The following is a 20,118-nucleotide window of genomic DNA, read 5'->3' on the forward strand; positions in this document are numbered from 1 at the left end:
TTTTGGCTTTCCTGCCCCTTCATATAAGGAGGAAGCTGGAACAGAAATTGAGCAAGCCAACCTACATTTGCCACAGCAAACTTAGTGTGTGTTCATTCAAAATGTTGACAAAAATAATGAACAGGCCAGAACCATGTGGCACAGCACTAGAAATCGTTGCCAGATGGATATCATTACTAATATTCAAGTAAGTTTGAATGGTTATAATTGGTCACAGTTATAATTGGCAGAGCGGAGACTTAAACCTAGGTCTGACCAGAATGCTATATTGCCTTTCAATTTGATCAGCAGCTCAGAATTCATCTACTCTTATTTCTGTCTCCCCCAACCCCCAAAGCTATGAAAGGGTATTTTTCTAGGATTCTCTCCTGATTTACCAGTCCCAATGAAAAAGAGATGCAGTTTGCCATTGGGACGTCCATGATGTTTTTAGCAATCACCTTGTGACTCTAACATTCCCTACTCCTGCTTAAAACCTTCCAGCAGCTATGTTGGCTAGAATTTGGATTTGTGTTGAGTGACAGAGACTTAAAATAAGACTCAAAATAAATGTGAGTTAAACCAGAAAGACATTTATTTCTCTCATGTAAAACACATCCAGAGGTAAGCAGTCAGGACTAGTTGGGCATCTTCCCTCCCAAAGTCATCACGCCCTGGGCTCCTTGTATCTTGTTGCTCAATCATCCTCAGCATGTGTCTTTAACATGAAGTCCAGGAGGGCTGCTTGAGTTCTAGCCATCACATTTGCATTCCAGCAGAGAGGAAGGACAAGAACACTGCAAAGAAGTAGCACCCAAACCTTTTGGTTCCATCTCTTTGAGTACTTGGTAAGTGTCTCCACTTAACTGCAAGGGAAGTTGGCAGATGTAGCCTTTTGGTCAGATGGCTGTGTGCTCAGCTAAAAATCAAGGACTTTTACAGTAAGGAAGAAGGGGAGAATGCATACTACTGGTAAGTATCCGCCTCTGCTATAGTGACCTCATTGCATCCTGCAAAGACATTCACTGTGTCTTTTTCATTATATTGCAAAATTTCAAAATGGCAGGTGTCTTCTCTAGCACCTTGTACAGAGACTGACATATTTTAGGCACTTTATCATCTGTTAAAAAAAAGTCCCATTTTTATTTTGATGGCATTTTAAGTGATTTAAACATAAATATGACTAGAGTATACCTGTATGAAATGTGCTTGAAAAGCTGTGTGGAAAACAAAATTTTGTATTTAAATCTTTATTCTCCTGATACATCAGGGTATTTCTATGGACAGAAGGGAGGGAAAAGGATTCAAGTAATTTGGAGGAAAATTACAAACTACAGATAAATCTAAAAGCAATAAAAATGAAAAAGAATTGTCGACATATAAGGATGGGAGGTTAGATAAAAGAACTCCACAAAAATCAAACTCAATTCTAAATTTAAAACCAGAATGAAAATTTCAAAGAAGCAACCAGATCATACAACTGCAGTAGGTACACTGTGAACACATATCTTAAGTATAGCATAATGGTATGAAGTGGGATTTGAAATTAAGATAATCCTGGCTCTTCCTGTTATTATGTTACCTCCACCAGTTAATCTCTGAACTAAAATTTTCTCACCTGAAAAATAATATTCGCTAAAAATTGTTACAATGAGGACATGAGAATATATGCAAACTATTTAACACTGGGTCTAATGCAAAGAAATACTCTATATACCACAGTAATATCACTCTCATGATATATTTTATTTATATGACTCTCTTCTCTCCAAGAATTAAGTACTTCTTGAAAATCAAATCTTGAAAAATGTAGTCTTTTTGTTCTTTTTTCTAAGCAGATTATAGCAACAAGACTGGCATACATATTTTTAAAATTTCAGATGATGTAAAATTAATAAGTGATCCCATCCATAAATTTATAATTTTAATTATTTAAAAATTCATTTATAACAATGCATGTCAAAATAAATCTGTACTTCAGATTTAACAAAATAAAAAGTTTGGTCTTTTCTTATGCTGTAGGAGCTGAGGCAACTTGCATTTATGATACTCAGTAATACCTGATTTTTCAGCTCATGGGGGGAAGGCAAGATACCAGTTAACAGTTAGCACCAGTAAACTTAGTTCAGCAGATTTCAAATTCTTATTTTTTCTTCTACATACTGTATTATACATACTGTTGGCACTTAACAAAGAACATGTACTTAACTCTTTATGATTGTAAGCCCCTCAGAGGTGGGTACAAGACCTTACTCATCTTACCTAGCTATTTTTTGCAGTGACCACTACTGGTTGCCTCCCAAACAGCAAGTCCCTAATATCTTCCCTAGGTGATGGAACTCATTTAAGATGAATGACCACATGCTCCAGGAAATGGGCCCCCCTCCTACCTATAAAGCATTAATTAAGGGTCTAAGCTAAGTAATTGGCCTTAGGATGAGCCTTTATTTAATACAGTGAGACTAACAGTGTGTGTATGGAGTGCTTAATGGAAGATTCTGAGATTTTTTTCTCTCTGATAAAAGGCTAAGAACTGCTCTTACTATCCTGCTTGGGATGTTATGAGGGTATAACATCTGAGCTGTGTGGCAGCCATCTTGTGACCATGAGGTAATAGATACAGCAAAGCAAAGCTGAAGATGATGGAACAGAAACACAAACAGGATCTGGTGCCTGTAAACAATGAACCATTCAATGAACCCTTGAACCTCCTATCTCCACTATTAAGTTAAAAGTAAGTGTCCTTATGGTTTAAGCCAGTGTTGGGTTTTCAATTACTTGCAAGCAAAATCACCTCAGGTGTTACACAGTATTTTCACCCCCAGAATTTCTTACTGGTTGACTCTATGCACTGGTTCTTATGTTTGCCTGCTCTGACATTTTACCCTTACATGTCATTGAGCACTGAGGATCCTAACATACTAATTTTATAGTATTATCTAGGTAGTTCATTACTTTCATTTTCTCTTGAGTGATTGATTGCCTTTCTTAGGATTAGTTTCATTTTCTTCAAATACTTTTGAATTTTGATTTGCAGGCTCAGCTTGCATGGGAGCCTTCCTGATCTTTACCTCTGCCTTCCTAATCTCCACTCCTTTCCTTTTGTAATTGCTTCTACCACCTGTTCAAACTGAGGGCTCCAGATCTATGGTGATAGTGGAACTATCACAGATCTACAAAGATCTATGTAAACAGAGGAGTGGGCTGTTTGACAAGATCTGTCTACAATATATAGTCCCAGGCACTGGTTGTTGTTGCTTCTCAGTTTCAAGAGTGAGGAAACTCCATTCAAAACCCTGGTTTCATTACTTTGCAGGAGCTGACATTTCTGGCTACTTCGGCCTGCTTCCAGACCTATAGCCCAGGTTCTGGCTTACAAGTTCATTACACTTATCAGTTTGTTATTTCTGGTACCTGGAAATGTCTGTACTGCTTTTGAACACGCTATGCTTAAAATGTTCTCATTTTCTATTAAGAGCTCCAGAAATATACTTACCTAGGTACTCCATAGGCTAACATTTAAAAATAAACACGATGTGAAAGAGAAAAAGATGGCTTTTTGGACAACATAAAGTTCTATGCCATGCACCATTCATTGGTAATAATCCTAAGTGAACAGCAGAGTTTTGATGAATGAAATAAGATCTGTGTATTCTTCTGGATTAATAGCACACAGCAGATCAGCAGCACTGTTCTGCCTTCTGCTCATTTTTATTCACTCCCTAAAGTTAATGACATCAAAGGAAGAATAACATTGGGTCTGTTTACAAAATGTGTTGCCTATATAAAATGTGTCCCATAAAACACCTTCAGATCCAGTCAGTTTAATATAAAATGTTTTTAATTGTTTTTGAAAACATTTAAAAAACAATTTTTGAGCACTTTAATAAAAAAAGAGAACTGAAATGCTACCGCAATATTCAACTACTGTAGTTTCAGCAGGTACAACAGACAACAAAACACTGGGGAAATCTGACTTTTTGCACTAAATGAAACATGAAACAGGGCTTGTTTTTGTCATTTATCGTGTAGTAAAGCACATTATAGTACAAGACTATTATATGAACCTCAGAAGCACTGCACAAAAAAACACTTTCCTTCTTTTCAGTTCAAAAGTCAGTGCTTATTGCAATTATATGCAAAATTATTTACTTCATGAAGTCTTATGATAAACAGTATGCAAAATGTTTTAAACATCAAAACAATAAAAATAATCTGGAACAGAACATATTCAACAATAACTAAGCAGAATTAGTAAACATAAAGTAAATAACCTGTGAATAACTATGCTTGCCTGGTTAACACTGAACCAGTTTCAATACAGGGAAGAAAAAAAAGAGTGGTTACAGGAATCCTAGTACTGTACAAGATAAGTCAATAACACTCATGCACATTTTGTGATCATGTATTAACATGGTGAAGCAAACTAAATTCTTCCTGCTGTTAATATTCTCATGTAAGAGAATAATAGAAATATCTCATTGAGATCAATGCACATTGCTACATAAGACAATTTTATCTGTCACTTTGATGACATTTTGTCTTTTCATAATGAAACACATTTAAAAAGTTTAATCTGTGGACTGTATTGGTTGCATTTATCCTAAGAGATGTGCCTACCACAGGTTCGACAAATTTAGTGCAATATATGAACCCCAGAAAGTTTGCTGGACGAATTCAACCAAATTTAAAGAGTTTGCTGCAATACTGTACAAGGGGTTAAAAATCCTCCAGTCTTAATATTTTTATCAAAAAAGATTTCCATTATTTTTATATTAGTAGGAAGCTAATAATGTAAACAAGGGATTAGAATGGCCTCAAAATCTCCTTTTCAGAGTATCTCATAAAGAAAGGCTCCCATCATTTGTTAGGAGAAATCACACAGTTTCCTTTGGGTATTGCATACTTTGGTGTGCAGTAGTGCTGTGTCTCAATGTACAGTGAAGAAATAACTAGCATCAAGAAAAAAATACCTAACAAATCATGAAATCAAGATAACAGCAAACACACACAAATGCCAATAACTAAGACATATCAATATATAAACCTCTGCGCCAACTCTAGCACCATTTATTTATCAAAATATGTTAATACCCTACCTTGCAAATTTATTGAACAACGAAACCTTATTAAACCCTTCAGCACATTTGCTAAATATTCACTGATTGTAGTCTTCTGATTGGCTTACCAAGGTAAAGGAAAGCTTAGCTAGGTTCAAGGTAGCATAGCAAATGGTTTTACATTAGCTTTAAAAACAATGGCAATTTAAAAATCTCTTTGAAAGTGATCTTGAAACTCACTTAAATGGAGCTTTCAACCAGTGAGTAGGTTTGTGTCAACATGCAACTCATAAATAATTATTCACAAAACAAAATGGGAGCCATAGAGAGAAACATTTTAAAACAAATCCTGAGTTCTTCTTTTGCAATTGTGGTTATCACAATAAATAAATTAAGCAAGTAATAAAATGCTCTTCTTCTTCAAGTACTATTGATATCCCCTTTGTTTCATCAGAGATATAAAGATTTGTGGCTTCAGACCTTAGGTGGTGAAATGTTTTTTGTTGTTTTTTATGTTATCCTCCTTCCTGTTTTTCAAAGGGATCCTATGATCAAACTACATTACTATATTCAGGAGGAGTGAGGGAGTCAGTCACTCAATTGAAGAGGAAAAAAACTGATTATTGTGGAATATTTTAATGAAAAATTTCAAAGTAAATCTCAATTAGAATCTCAATATGTACATGCAGCCATTGTGATGAAACTAAGAGAATGCTTTTGTTTTCCTTCTCATTCCCCTAACTTAACAAATAATAAAACATAAAGCATTTTTCTAACATGCTTGTATTTATTATATTAAATTACAAATGCCTGGAGTTACATTTACTTGTTTTGTGTGTGCGTGCCTGCGCATCTATGTGTGCTAGCTCCATATTAAAATCAACATTTAAATATTAATGCAAGGTCACAAATATAAATGGCTACTTGTTTTTTTCTCTTAAAAATTTTAGTGCAGCATTGCTTTCCTTAAATATTTAATTTTCCATTATTTTCTATTTAAGCCCTTCATCGTGGGTGTAAATGGTACTGAAGCCCCAGAAAGTCCTACAGAGATTTTTCATCCTACAGTAGCTCTATGCTTCAAGCCTAAATATTTATAATAACCTGAATATTATCCCTGTTTCAAGGAAGACTTTCTTGTCTACAGTTCACCTTAGCTATGATTTTATATCTAAAAGATAATGCCAACAACAAAATAGCCTATACCTAAAATTGATGGTTTATTCTGAGTTCTGTGCAGATCATCTGATGAAATGAAACTAACTTACACAAAATAAAGATCGACTGCTCTTGTAACAGCTGGATAGTCAATCAATGTGAATAAATGGGGCACATTATAAAATTTAAAACCTAATACTTGTTCTTCTACAGCCTACTGTCTTTAGACACTTGTTAAGAACTGAGGCAAGTCTAACCATTTCCTACTGAAGAAACCACTTCTGCAGCAAACGCTTTTAAAATGTCACAATTAATAGTATTTCTGCTGCGGGAGGCACTTCCATTAAGACAAATACAATACATATGTCTTTAGATACAGTGTGCTACATATTATAAAACACAATTTAACCCAACATTTCAACAGTAGGATGGTCCTTGCTTTCTATCCATTCAAAACCTGATGAAGTCATAGAATTCATGGATTCACTGCAAATTTGTTGAAATAATGGGTCATTCTTTAATTCTTCCAGTGTAGCTTCATCATCTTGTCCCTGCTGACGACCTGGATCAAACAGTAGATTTGGGTCTAAAGTGTTCAAATCATTGATGCTGCCTGAGAGCTCAGAAGACAACCTGATATCGCTAGAGAAATCAGATGCAGTATTAGTGAGATCAGATGCTACCTGACCTACCAGCTGCTGGTTGGTTTGCAAGCTGTCTCCACTCAACAGGTCTTTAACAGTGCTATTGAAATCTAATTGTTGCTCTCCAATTTCTGATTGTGCTTGATTATCTCCAGGAGAAAAATTGATCTGATCGGTGCTATTACTTTTGGTGAGGTAAGATGGTGTTTGGAACTCATAAACAGAAGTGCTGGAATCGATCATATTTTGTGGGTTGGCACTAGGAAAAACAGTGGAAGGTTCCAAAATCTGAGTGAGATTCATCCGGGCTGTATAATTAGAGGGCAGGTTGTTCATTCCCAAACCTCTCACTGCATCATCATTGTCGGAATCAAGTTTACTCAACAAAACATTGGTTATTTTTTTACTGTTTGCTTGCTTCTGAAGAGCGTTTGGGAAGGCTGTCTGCATCATGACTGTCAATGGAACTGATTGGCTTCTTTGAGCTATGTTGTTGGCACATGCGTCTGTGTGAACATTTGTGAAAACATGAACTTCTGGGGTAACTGGACTTCCAAAGGGGGTCACATTAGATCGTGGGATATTAGATACTGGATAGAGGGTGCTTCCACTAAGATTACGTTGGCGATGAACAGCAGGGCTCACACTCCGGCATCTGAAGTTGCTGCTGGCAGATGAATTAGTTCCTTTATTATCAAGAGGGGCAGGGACTGCAAAACCCTCCTGTTTGTTGATGTTATTTACAGTGGCACCTTGATGCTGCACAGGAGAAACAGGAGTCAAACGACCAAAATGAGTGTCATGATGTCTGGATTGAGACTGATAAGACTGTCCAGGCACAGCAAAAGCATGAGGTTTCCTGAAACGGTCTTCCACTAGTTCCTGATAGCTTGGGAGAATACCATGGCCAGAAACTGATGAATTACCAACCCCACTATACCCATTATTCATCCATTCAAGCTTGGTTTTGTCAGGGTGTGTGGCCATGGGTCTTTGCATCGGTTTCACAGGACTACTTGAGACAATGCTGGCGTCATGATATGCCATACTGGAGCTTATTGGAGTGAATGCAAATGGATTCCTGCATTCAACAGGGCTGGGGGGGACACTACTGCTGCAGTTAGAATGTGGAGTACCAATGGGTGTATGTCGGCTACTTCCTAAAGCACTATCCACAGGTGTAGTCTGGGCTAGCCTGGAGCAAGGGCTCTCCCGTGACAGACTCTGAGATCCAGCAATCATTTCAGATGTTGGGGTTGGGGTTGGGGTTGGAGTAGGAGTGGGTGTGGGTGTGGGTGTGGGTGTGTGGATTGGAGTGCCATTGCTGTGGATTGGATGATAGAAGTGGGTGCTGGAGGTGTGAGATGACATTGGAGCTCCTGGAGTTACTGACTGACTCTGAAGGGTCATTCCCAAACAGTTGCCGTAAGAATGAGAATTGTTCATTGACATTTGCTGCTCCATAAGCACCAGCTCTTCCACAATACTATCTTGTGTAAGTTCATCATCAAAAGGAAAGTAGCTTTCATTTGTCTGGGAAACAGAAGGCTCAAACTCCTTCAGTTCAGATTGCAGAGGTAACTGATCTGAAGAATGTGCTTGTATTTGATTTAAAGAAGATTCCTGTATCTGGCTATGTAGCTGCTGGCTATATGTGTCCTGTGGCATTCCTTCTAATTCCCAAACAGATTTCTCTAAGTCATTGATATCAGAGTGCTCAGGAATTGTCATAACACTGATATCTTGCTGTTGTTCACAGCTGGCAGATATAAACTCAGAATCCTTAGTGATTTGTTGCCATCCATTTGGATTAAAGCTGCCAACTGACTTCGAATCACTGTCCAAGAGAAAGACACTTCCTTCAAGTTTTACTTTTATATCTGGAGATGATGATGGGGTTGTTTGCTGTTCCAAAGCTGAATCACTGATAACAAGGGCAGAGGAATTCAAGGGTTGATTTGCTCCTATGTGTGAAGTGACATTTACTGATACCTTGCTAGGAATCTGAGCACCTGCTGTTGAACCTTCTGTTTTCCCTGAATGTGGAACCTTTTGGTCCTTCTTAACACTGCCTTGTTTCTGCCCTTCTATGGTAGCTGCTGAAAGCTGTTCCACAATTGGTTTCTTTACAGGAGGCACCTGGGTCTCTTGCAATGTAGAAGACAGTCGTTTTCTTGGGCTTTTAGTGCATAATTTAGGGTCTTTATTGATTGAGTCACCATTAGGTGGTGAGCTGCTGCTGGTGAAAGTTAAGTTCTGAGAAGCAACTGATAGAGTGATAGTGCTTTGATTATTGCCTGTTGACGTGCCTGGCAGCATTTCATTACAGCGACTTTTACATTTGGTCCTCTGGTCACAGACCTTGGTTGCTTTTATTTCAATGACACCTTCATTTGAAGGTTTCTGCAGTGCTCCGTCTGTATTACTTTTCTGCCCCAAAAGGGCACTAGGTGTTTGGGGAGCTTTAGCCTCATCAGAGTTCTCTTGGCACTGTACAGGATGCTCATCTGATGATGTTTCGGGTTCCACTTTGACTTCCACAGCAGATGCTCCCCCCGCACTGCTGGTCCTGGACCCAGGAGACTGAAGTGACACGACAGAACCATTCTTGATCTGTGGAACACTCCTTGATTCTTCTGTTGTTCCTGTAGCACTGGTGACTGAGGCAGAATGTTTAAGAGGGGTGTTACTGTTGCTGGGTGTGAGGGATATTGTTGTCATTTTCACCACATTTAGAGAACTCATGTGTGAAGCGGGTACAACAGCAGTTTTGATGGGACTACTAGTAAAGAGGACAGTAGTTGGAGAGCGAATGGTGAGTGCACTGGTGTTGGCTGGTTTGGGTAAGATCTGAGGGTAACGGTGCCGGGCAGAACGATCCCCACCAGGACTGGCTGGAACGTTCTGGGGAGTCTTTGGTGCCTGTTTCACAGACTGCATGTGCTGAGTGACCACCTGTACATTGAGGGGAAGAACTTTGCCGTCAGAAGAACTCATTGGACTCGGTGAAGTTACCAATTGCCTAGTCCGCTGGACCTGTTAAAAGATAGCAAAAAATCAGATTTAACAGGTCGAGGCTGTAAATAGTAATTCATGTATCTGTATATACTTTTAAGTCATTTATTAAATGTTAATGTTAAAAAGAAAAAAGTTCCTATGTTAGAAGAGAGTTCTTCTAGACCAGGTTCCACACAATCAGACACATAAATGTAACAAATGCAACCATAATGCATTATAATTAAAAAATATGTAAGAACGTTAAGTTACTTTTCAGTTAAGAAGACTAAAAGCTTCACACCTGTGATGAATATTTGCTGAAACAATGATTTAAGGGGGTTACAGGAAGAAGACATAAAATCTTGAAGAAACATACAACTGTAAACGTTACCTACCAGAATCTATGCTAAGATGGCTTACTCATAGGGGAAACTGTCTTATAAATGTGTCTACCTTAAATGTCTGTAACTAAACCACTGCAAATAAGATACAACTACTATCTACTCCAGTTTGCCCTATAATGAATAGTGCGGTTACCATGTATTTCATATTTTAATAACGTGATGATGATAATAGGAACAAGAAAAACGATGAAATATCTCCTAAATATTATTATCAATAATAACATAAAGTACCAACTTACTCTCATTTTAAAAGTCCCTTCATCATAACCTTAGTTGTGTGAGATAGGAAAGGAGGAGACTGTTTCCTTATCTACAAATAGAGGTTAATAAACTAGCTAAAGAACTTGGCCAAGGTTCTAGTCCTATATCTGATAAGCCACGGATAGGCCTACATTTAAGTAATCATTACACGTTAGAATTTTGCTCCGTCTGAATGTAAAAAAGAAAAGCGTTTAAATTAAAAAGAAAAGCGTTTAAATTAAAAAAAAAAAAAGACTGCAATTAAATTATCTTGGCTTGGCTGGGTGGGGTGGCTCACGCTTATAATCCCAGTACTTTGGGAGGCCAAGGCGGGTGGATCACTTGAGGTCACGAGTTCAAGACCAGCCTGGCCAACTAAAAATACAAAATACAAAAATACAAAAATTAGCTGGGTGTGGTGGTGAGTACCTGTAATCCCAGTTACTCGGGAGGTTGAGGCAGAATAATTGCTTGAACCCAGGAGGTGGAGGCTGCAGTGAGCCGAGATCGCAGCACTGCACTCCAGCCTGGGAGACAGAGCAAGACTCTGTCTCCAAAAAAAAAAAAAAAAAAATCTTGGCTCAGCCAGGGATGAAACAACTCTAAAAATGAGAAAATTGCTCCCTCTTACATAAAGCTCTGAGTGGTTATGTGCATACTTTGTATGTCTTGGATCTTTATATTTTCAATAATGTTTCATAGCTTACCTTGTAAGCAACAACATACATCCTGAATAAAAGACTGAAGGGGAATCTTCCTGTGGTCACAAAACCAGTTTGTGGCTACCCTTATACCTGCCTTCTTTTCATCTGCCACTTTTAAGTAAATAATTGATTTCCCACCATCCCAATAAGGCCAAATACTATTTAATTATATTACCGGAATGGGACTAGGGACAGCTGCCACAACGATACCAATAGGTTGAGGAGAAAGGATTGAAGGATTTCCATTAGGAAGATTAGTCACTCCATTGCTTGTAGCACTTTCTGACTTTTTTGCTGCAGATTCTCCTGGCAAAGGGGATTGTAGTTTCTGTTCTTGCTGCTTCTTCTGGATTTTCCGTTGCAACTGCTGTTTAGCATCAATTGGAGATGGCAAAGTCTTCACCTGAGGCTGAAAGGAATTACTTTCAGCTGTAGGTATAAAAGCAGAAGGCTGGGTAATTCCTTTAATTCCTGAAAATAAACAGAAAGGAAAGCTACAATAAATACTCTCCTTTATAGAAGGGAGGTTCCTTTGAATTTCTTTGAGAATGTAGCCATCTACTGGACAAAGCAACCAAAATGGCAAATTTTAACTCACGATTTCTTTATGAAGCATTAGACTTCGAATTTATAAACAATTGTCAATATAGTTTTGTCATCTTACAATATGGTTCAACTGAGGTGACAGTTTCAGTTAACAACAGGATTTTAAAAACAGTAGCTATATCATAAATGTGCAGAAGCTAAGATAAATGCCAACACAGCATTTTTACATTTTCTCAAAGGTCAGTAAATTTCCCTCCCCCCATTTCTAATCAGAAATAAATACATATATTTTCATGATTTTAATATTTAGCCCATGAGAAGCATTCAATAATTCAATAAATATTTGCTGAAGCCACTCCTCATAATGGAAAAAATTTGTATGGAGAAAACAGTTTTTAATCCTACCAGCAATTCATGGAAACAGGCACTATTATTTTATTGCTACTATACAATGATTCCAGTATGACCGAGAAGAAATTCAGAAGCAGAATTTCTTAACAAGACTAAGGTTAAGATATTCCAAAAAAGTGTCACTGAGAAAACCTTTAAAACAGTAAGATAAACACTGAAAAAAATTGACAAAATAAGCAAAATATAAATTTTAGGAAAAATGGATTATTTATAAAAATTTTTAAAAAGCTCATTTCAGATTTAGGGCGTGGCATTGAGATCATTAGAAAGTAAGTTGTGGGCAGTAAAAACAATGAAGAGAAGAAAGGGGAGGAACAACTATCCTGCTGGTACACCTTGCCCTTTCTTTTCTTTTCCCCATCCCAATTTCTGCTTTTCATCATTCTAGTTAACAACAACAACTTGGTGTGGGGAGCAGGAAATAGAGAATGAGGAAGCTATAACTCTCTCCCCATATTCAGTAATGATAAGGATCTGTTGAACCCCCAGCCCCTTTTAAAAATCACAATTTTTCATCTCAAATCCAGCTCCAGTTGTTTTGCCCCTTCCCGACCCCAAGCCTCAGCTCTGGCTTCTCAGCACCTGCACCCTGGAGAGCCTCTGCCAATGGCTCACAGCTTGGCTGTCTTATCCTTCCTGCCAGGGTTTTTAGACAGGAATGAGTTCCAAGCAGCTGACTTACAAAAGGACATTTGTAACACAACCTGTTCTTAATATGGAGACTATATTTATAAAAAAAAAATTCACCTTCAAAGGATAAAAATTAGTCTACTATCAAAGGTCTTTTTTGAAAAATATAGTAAGGGCTGAGATCAAAATTCTGAGACATTCTAAAAATGTTTTGAGTAATGATACAATTGGTAAAGTGTTTACCCTCTCAGGCTGATTGCTTTCAAAAATGGAGTCTCTTTTTAATATATGTAATTTTTAATACTTTTGTTAAACTCACACCTTTATTTACACTTAGACCTTAAAAATTCATTCATTCAATTCATTCAGCATTTCCCACAGTTAGACTTCGTGAATGAGAGAAATAGGAAAGAGATGTTTCTTTTCCCCATGATACCTCCTAAATCCTTCATCTGTTGAAGTACTCTTTTAGGTGTTGGCAGGGGCAGGAGAAAGAGAGCAGAGCAAACTGAAGGGTTCACTCCTTTTAAAGCTTATTCTACTATATGACATTATGATATAATTGAGTGAAGCTGGGCTTTGGAGACAGACAAATCAGGATTCAAATCCTGGCTCCATTACTTATGTGCCCATGGACAAGTTAACTGACCTCCCCCAGTCTATAAATTGGGAATAAATATCACCTATCTCACAGGACTGCTGGGGGAATTAAATGAGGTAACATTAGTGAGCTATTTAGCTCCATAAGGCTGGTCAAGCATTCTCCTGCTGGTCAGTACAATGAATAAACAGACTTAGGTCATACAGTTTACATGCAGACAGGAAAAACTCTATGACAGTCTTTTTCTGAAATGGGTCTTCAATTGACCACAATACGAGAGGTTACACACACATACATCCCACATACTAAATGTAAAATTAGAAGAAAACGGACTCATTATTAATGTGTAAAAGATACTAAAAAAAGAAGTGAAGTTAATTAAGAGACTGTAATTCTGGCCAAGATAAATCTATTGTAGATTTTAAAATATTCAGAATTAACACTTAGAAGGACAGTCCTTGGAAAAATAAGTCTCTGATCACTATATCACTACATTTTTAATAGACATCATGATTTTCTAGAATAATTTATCCACTCTAGGTTTATAAGGTATAACTGAAATATTTTTAAAAATTCATCAGAACTGATATTTTACACAACTATTAATTTAGGAGGGAGTCATTCTAACAAGACTGTCAATTCCCAAAATTGTCGATTCCAAAAATTCATCTTTGAATAAAAATAGTCATATGAATACACAGTAAAAAATATCACTCTTGTTATTTTTTAGTAAGGCTTCGTACGGTTTTGTTTTTTTGAGGCTAAGTTACCTGTCACAGTGTGCAAAGATAATTTTATTTATAAGCATTAGTTTCTGGAATGGGAATCTAACAAGTAATTTTAAAATTTAATCTTATTATTTTACTTCTTTTATTAATTTAGATACACCTATACATAGATGTACATATAAAAGTGCATATAAACACATTCTATAAATGTAAAAGTAGCAATGGAAAAATTAATAACATATCAGCTGGGGAATCTACAGTTTCATATGCCAGCAAAGCAATATATAGAAACATAGCATTAAGCTTTATAATGAAAGGATTATTATTTTCTTGGCTCAACAAACCCATCTGAATTTAGTGTTAAGTGGAGTAAGAGTGAACTCATACAAGTACTAAAAGGATGAAGTTCTTTGATCTAACTCTTCTTTTGCTACCAATTCTAAATACAATAATACCTCTGTCAGTTTTTAGCTTGTTCACAGTAATGTTGTACCTGCTGGTGCTGCTGCCATTACAGTTAGAGCTGCCATTGACTTGGTGCCTATATAGTGACTTTTTACAAGGAAGCGGGCTAATTCCAAGACGGTGTCAAATGGTTGGCTTAACACTTTCTGGGCCCACTCACACACAAGACGGCAAGCAGAAGAGATAACTTCTTCATCAATATTTTGAAGCTGCCCAGAAGGTTCAGCTCCTTCCAACTAGGCAAAGAAAAAAGGAAATGTTAACTTGTAAAAGACCAGAGAAATTAAATTGAAACATGTTAAAGATATGTATTCTTAATTAGAAGATACAATATAAATCTGTGGGTTAAAGTAGTATGAATTGACCCACTGGCAGATATATAAGAGCTTTGCAAATAAGGGACTCATACCCACTAGTGCACAGCAGTCAGCAGCCTTGCGAATATAACATTTTAAATGGCTTTTAAACATACAAGAAGACTGATATTTTGAATCTTTCTAATGTCAATAAAACTATGCCAATAGCCACATATTTTTTCTAAAATTCCTATAAAACATATTACATGATGACTGACTTTTTCCTCTTGACTATACACACATATAGTCAATATATATTTTGGAAATATCGAGAAATCAGTAACTTCGAAACTTTTGTCCCCCCAAATTTCATGTTGACGTAGGTCATATACACTAACAATTTTCAGCCACTGTGTGATTTTTTTTCTTATTTGTAAAAGGCACAGTCGCTAGCCTTAACCAAATGAGACTTTGCAGGATGCATTTCAATGTTGATATAAAGGTACAATTTTACTTATTAAAAAGAAAAGGCTGAATTCTTACCCCATCTCCAGTTTTGTGAAAGTCAAGGTTGGGCAGTGTTGGCATATGAACAAAAGCTTTTTTTCTTAGTCCACTGTAGCAATATGTAATAAACAGTTAAGGTCTAAATATTCAAAATTAAATGAATTGCTTATACAGACAGCACTTTAGAAGTAACCATATATGAAATGAGAAAAAAACATGACATAACATCTACTTTCTGAATTCTTCAGTAAGAAAAACCTTAATATTAAAAACTTGGGACACTTTTTTGAAACTGAAATATCCTTTTAGAATGTTAAATACTACTGTCTTAAATGAAAGGATTCTCATCTGTTATAAATTTTATGAATAAATGTTCCTAATATGCTGTGCCAGCCACCAGTAACAAACAGGTCAGAAGGAAAGGAATACCAGATGGAAACCTGGCACAGGGAAGGGAAACTTTAGCCCAGGGCTCTGGGACAAAAACAACTCTTAAGAGTGTCACACGGGCTTTAACCTTTTCGTTTCTCTTTTTCCACTGAAACATACAGGATTATCGCCTGTAACATGCCAAAGACACATCACAACATTTTTGTTTGCATTTGGGAAGCAAGAATAGGTCATGCAACTAGTGGTTAGAGAACACCTGGAACCATTTTAGAAAAGCAAGTTTCTTCCCTTCCCCTTCCTCTCCCATCTCCTCGATTTTGTGCTCTGAAAAAAAGGCAAGAGCTAAGGAGGGAGAAAATGGATGTAATCCTAATATGATACAGAGACCCTCTATTTTACAATCTTCTTCTAAGAGGAGAAAGAACTATAATGAATTCTTAATTTTAATTTCCTTATTTCTGTTTGCTCCTAAGTATTTCTCCATCACAAGAAGGACCTTTTCTATACTCTGGCTTTAATTTTAATATGGGCTTTATTGTAAATGGATGGCTGAAAAATACTTGTACTGAAAGATTAGTGTTTCGGTTAAAGTTCCATAAGATTTTTTTTTTTGCCAAGGAGATCCCCTATGTTTCTAAATTAAAGCAAGAAAAGAAGATAAGCTAGCATCTTTCTCCACTTTTATTCTTATAATTGTTAAACATATGGTAGGCCTCAAAACTTCTTACTGTTAAAACAAAGGAGATCAGACCATTAACAACATTTTACATTGATAGACTAAGGTAAAATCTATCACAATTCTAATCTATGAATAAACCATTATTTGCTATTTCTTTCATAGTGTGATAAATACCTGTGAAAGTTACATTTGCAATTATTCTACTTAATGCTTTTGAGTTGCTTTAATTTGAAGTTTATTTCTAAATAAAGTTGCCAGTTGAACTACAACAACAGATGTTCTATAACAAGTGAGAACATAGAGATATTACTAAAACCATTCTGGTAAAGGATATTTAGATTTGCCTCTTGTGCCCAAACGACGTGCCTTCATGTTTGGAAAGACGTTTTTCATGATCTTTCCAAAATCAGCAGCACTTAATGGATGGTAACCAAGATTGTCACAATAGCTCCTGCAAAAGAAGGAAGGACCAATTTAGAGTGACAGAATTCAGAATTATATCGCGGGGTGCTATTTCAATACAATTTGATCCTTCTGACAAAGTGAAGCAAAGGATCTTTCAAGTCATTTACTACAACGTCTATGATCATCACTCTTTGGTGATGCATGTTAACTCAGGTTTGGTTAGCTGGCTTCACCCTCAGGGTATACAGTCCTGCTTTCAATAACATTCATAAATCTTGCAGTAAGATATAATGTTGGTACAAAGTTTTTGAATTACAATCCCAACCAGCGCTCATAAATGAATATATCCAGCTCAGCCAGTAGGGCTGTAAGTTTCCACATATGTATCAGGCTCACATACTGGGATAATTTCCAATATACTTATCATGCACATCAGACAGAGATAGTACTACTAGATGGTTTAAAATTTAGAAATGTGATATGTTTGAACTAAAAGGGACCCTACGAATACACCAACACTCTCATTTTACTGATAAGAGAAAAAACAGGCAAGGGGAGAGGTTCCAAAGGTCCTAGTGTTATCCTCCTTCTACCCCCACCATCCCTAGTATTGCTAGGAAAAAAATTACTTTCTAAGACAGTAACTTCAAGTGGGATCTGGAGACACACCAAGTCTTAACTACTACTGGAATCAGGTGTTCTGTTTTTCTCTAGAGCTGCCAGTCATAGGTAAAATGTCAATCCTCTACCAGTTCAGCAGCAGACCAAGGCCACACCTTATTCTGGCCACCAAGGCCTTTGGGAGAACCACTACCTGGGAAATATCAATGAAGAGGAAGCCAGAGGAATTCCCTTGTCTCCGCCTCACCTCTCATTTAGCATCAACCAGGATAGCTTCTTGATGAAGTCATGCAGAAAAGAAATGAAAACAACTGGAACACATGGTGGGCAGGGTGTAATGGAAACCAGGACTTGGGTCTTTTTGTAGATTGCTGAATGTCCTGATAACATCCCTAAAGTGACCTGAGCTCAAGAAGTTAAGTTGGGAGAGACTCAAGAGGAGGCAGAGACTCCTGGGAGCATTAATACAGAAAGAATAGGGGTAGGTCTGGAGACAATGGTATTTCTCTTGTTTGTGGCTTCCCTATTCCCACAGCAAATCCTGCATACCCATGGGGGTTAGACGGGAAGGAGTAGCCCAGCAAACACATCACCAACAATGCTATGAGCAGAAAGGGAACTAATGTGTACTGAAAGTTTCCCACACAGGTAGTATTAGCAGCCTCTTATTTAAATTGAGAGTAAATTTGATACTTTGAGGGATCAGGGGGTCTTGCAAGGTTGAAGGTGCAAAGTGAAGAGGTAACTATTTTGGGTGCTGACAATGGAAATGAGCTACATCAAATCATAACAATTTCAGAAGCAAGTTAAATTAGTTCTTTATGGTTCAAACCAGCACAAAAAGAAAATGGGAATGAGGCTCTTTTGCACCCCAGGGACTTGACCCATGTTGGTTCCTCTACCTGGAACATTACTTTTCTTATCTTTCAAGTCTCTGCTTAAATTTTATGATTTTTGAAAGGATCTCTTCCGACTAAAGCAATGTCCTCATGCCACACCCTCATCATGTTCCCTATCAGTGTAATCTGTTTCTTTTCTTTGTATGAGTTACAATTACATAATAGTTAATTTATTTGTCTTCTTCATCACATTCAGTTCAAGCAGGGCAGTGACCATACCTAACGGATTCGCCAGTGTATTCTCAGCACTAGGAACAAGATTTAAGGGTCATAGTAAGCCCATCTGTATTTAAAACTATAATAAACATTAAAGAAACACATTAAAAGACTTAAAAAAGCAAAGAAGAAACATTGCCCCCCTCCGGATCCTAGGACAGCATTGGCAGAAATGGGCCTAAAAAACTGAAATCAAATAAACAGAGGCAGTGTAATGAGACATTTGAGAGATAATATATCCATTCTGTTCTCCCTCTGTGTTTCAGATTTTGATTTTTTTTTTCATTACATTAGTAAACCAACATTTTTTACTTTGGCAGAAGGGGTAGGAGAAAGGTTGGCAAAAGAAGTAATGTTAAGTATCATCGACCTAAAGACATAAAGTGAGCAAAATTAATATAGCAAGTTAAGTTTATTTGGGTCAAGGTTGAGGACTGCAGACTGGGAAATGCTGAGAAGTGCTCCAGAGAATGAAGGAGAGGCTCATGTTTTTAAAGAAAAAAGGACAAATTAGGAGAGGGGGCAATTAGAAAAATTGTTTGTCAAGAATTCTCATTGGTGTAGAGAAATAACTGATTAGTAATTGGCTATACATTGTTGAACTATAGGGTATGAGTTATGGTGCCTAGCACATGGCATTTGCTAGGTAATATATGCATACGCATATAGCATAGGTTAGTTTATGGTTACTTGGTGGTGACAGTCTAAAGTCCATACAGCAGGCAGATTACTCAGCTCAAAGAGGGCAGTGAGAGATGACTACTTTCACATTTTAATGCCCCACTGGGCCCAGTAATTTAAAAGAGCTCATGTTCCTCAGATAAAAAGTTTCTCGTCTTTCTTGGTGTCCAGATGACCAATGCCAAATTTGTTTTTCAATACAATTTATATTGTGTGGTTATTTCACAAAATCATCCAATTCCATCTGGTTTTTGATACTTATTCTACCTTTTGGAAGGATATAACAACCTCATTGTCAAATACTCTGGTGGATAAATATTAAAAGTACTTTGTAGACATATAAATAGCTCAAATTATTCCTCCTGAATCATGTTAGAAGAAAACTGCCTATGATTCAAAACTTTATGCTTTGATAACTCATTTCAAACAGAAAATAAAGAGGGCATCAATGTAAAAACAACAAGAACAATACCTAGAATAGGTTCTCAATTTCTTTAATTTTGTGCAATGTTAGAATTGAAAAAATAAATCAGAAGTTGTATAGTTCAACTTCCTGCCAGATGTAGAAATGGTCATACTCCTAAATGATGGGTTACCTCAACACGAACACTTCTTTGATGGGGAGGACTCTTTATTGTGAGGTGGCCTATCCAATTTCTAGTGGTTATAATTTTTAAAGAAAAAGAATTTCAATAGGACACCTTTCCCCATTAAGAAAAATCTAGATATTCAATGATTCTTTTAAAAATCTAATTTAATAAGTATTTACATAATATTTATTCAATTTTGTGCTATATAACAAACCATTGGTCATTCCAGGCCATGTGGAGATCTTGGTTAGTTTACATCTCATTTTC

General features: G+C 36.9%; 2 protein-coding genes across 4 annotated transcripts in view; both read right to left on the reverse strand.

Moving 5' to 3' along the window:
• NEDD4 (NEDD4 E3 ubiquitin protein ligase) overlaps positions 1 to 20,118 on the reverse strand; it is a 613,929-nt gene that overhangs the window by 257,288 nt on the left and 336,523 nt on the right. The window lies entirely within an intron of this gene.
• RFX7 (regulatory factor X7) overlaps positions 553 to 20,118 on the reverse strand; it is a 161,321-nt gene continuing 141,755 nt past the window's right edge. For all 3 annotated transcript variants that reach the window (XM_054451606.2, XM_054451607.2, XM_063652643.1), the window contains 5 exons: positions 16,770 to 16,890; positions 15,407 to 15,487; positions 14,596 to 14,803; positions 11,362 to 11,657; positions 553 to 9,877 (listed from right to left, as the gene is read on the reverse strand). In XM_054451606.2, coding sequence (XP_054307581.1) covers positions 6,602 to 9,877; positions 11,362 to 11,657; positions 14,596 to 14,803; positions 15,407 to 15,487; positions 16,770 to 16,890 — 3,982 coding nt within the window. In that variant the 3' untranslated portion in view covers positions 553 to 6,601. The remainder of the gene's footprint in view (positions 9,878 to 11,361; positions 11,658 to 14,595; positions 14,804 to 15,406; positions 15,488 to 16,769; positions 16,891 to 20,118) is intronic.

The sequence above is a fragment of the Pongo pygmaeus genome, chromosome 16 (genome assembly GCF_028885625.2).
Source record: "Pongo pygmaeus isolate AG05252 chromosome 16, NHGRI_mPonPyg2-v2.0_pri, whole genome shotgun sequence".
Taxonomy (NCBI): domain Eukaryota; kingdom Metazoa; phylum Chordata; class Mammalia; order Primates; family Hominidae; genus Pongo; species Pongo pygmaeus.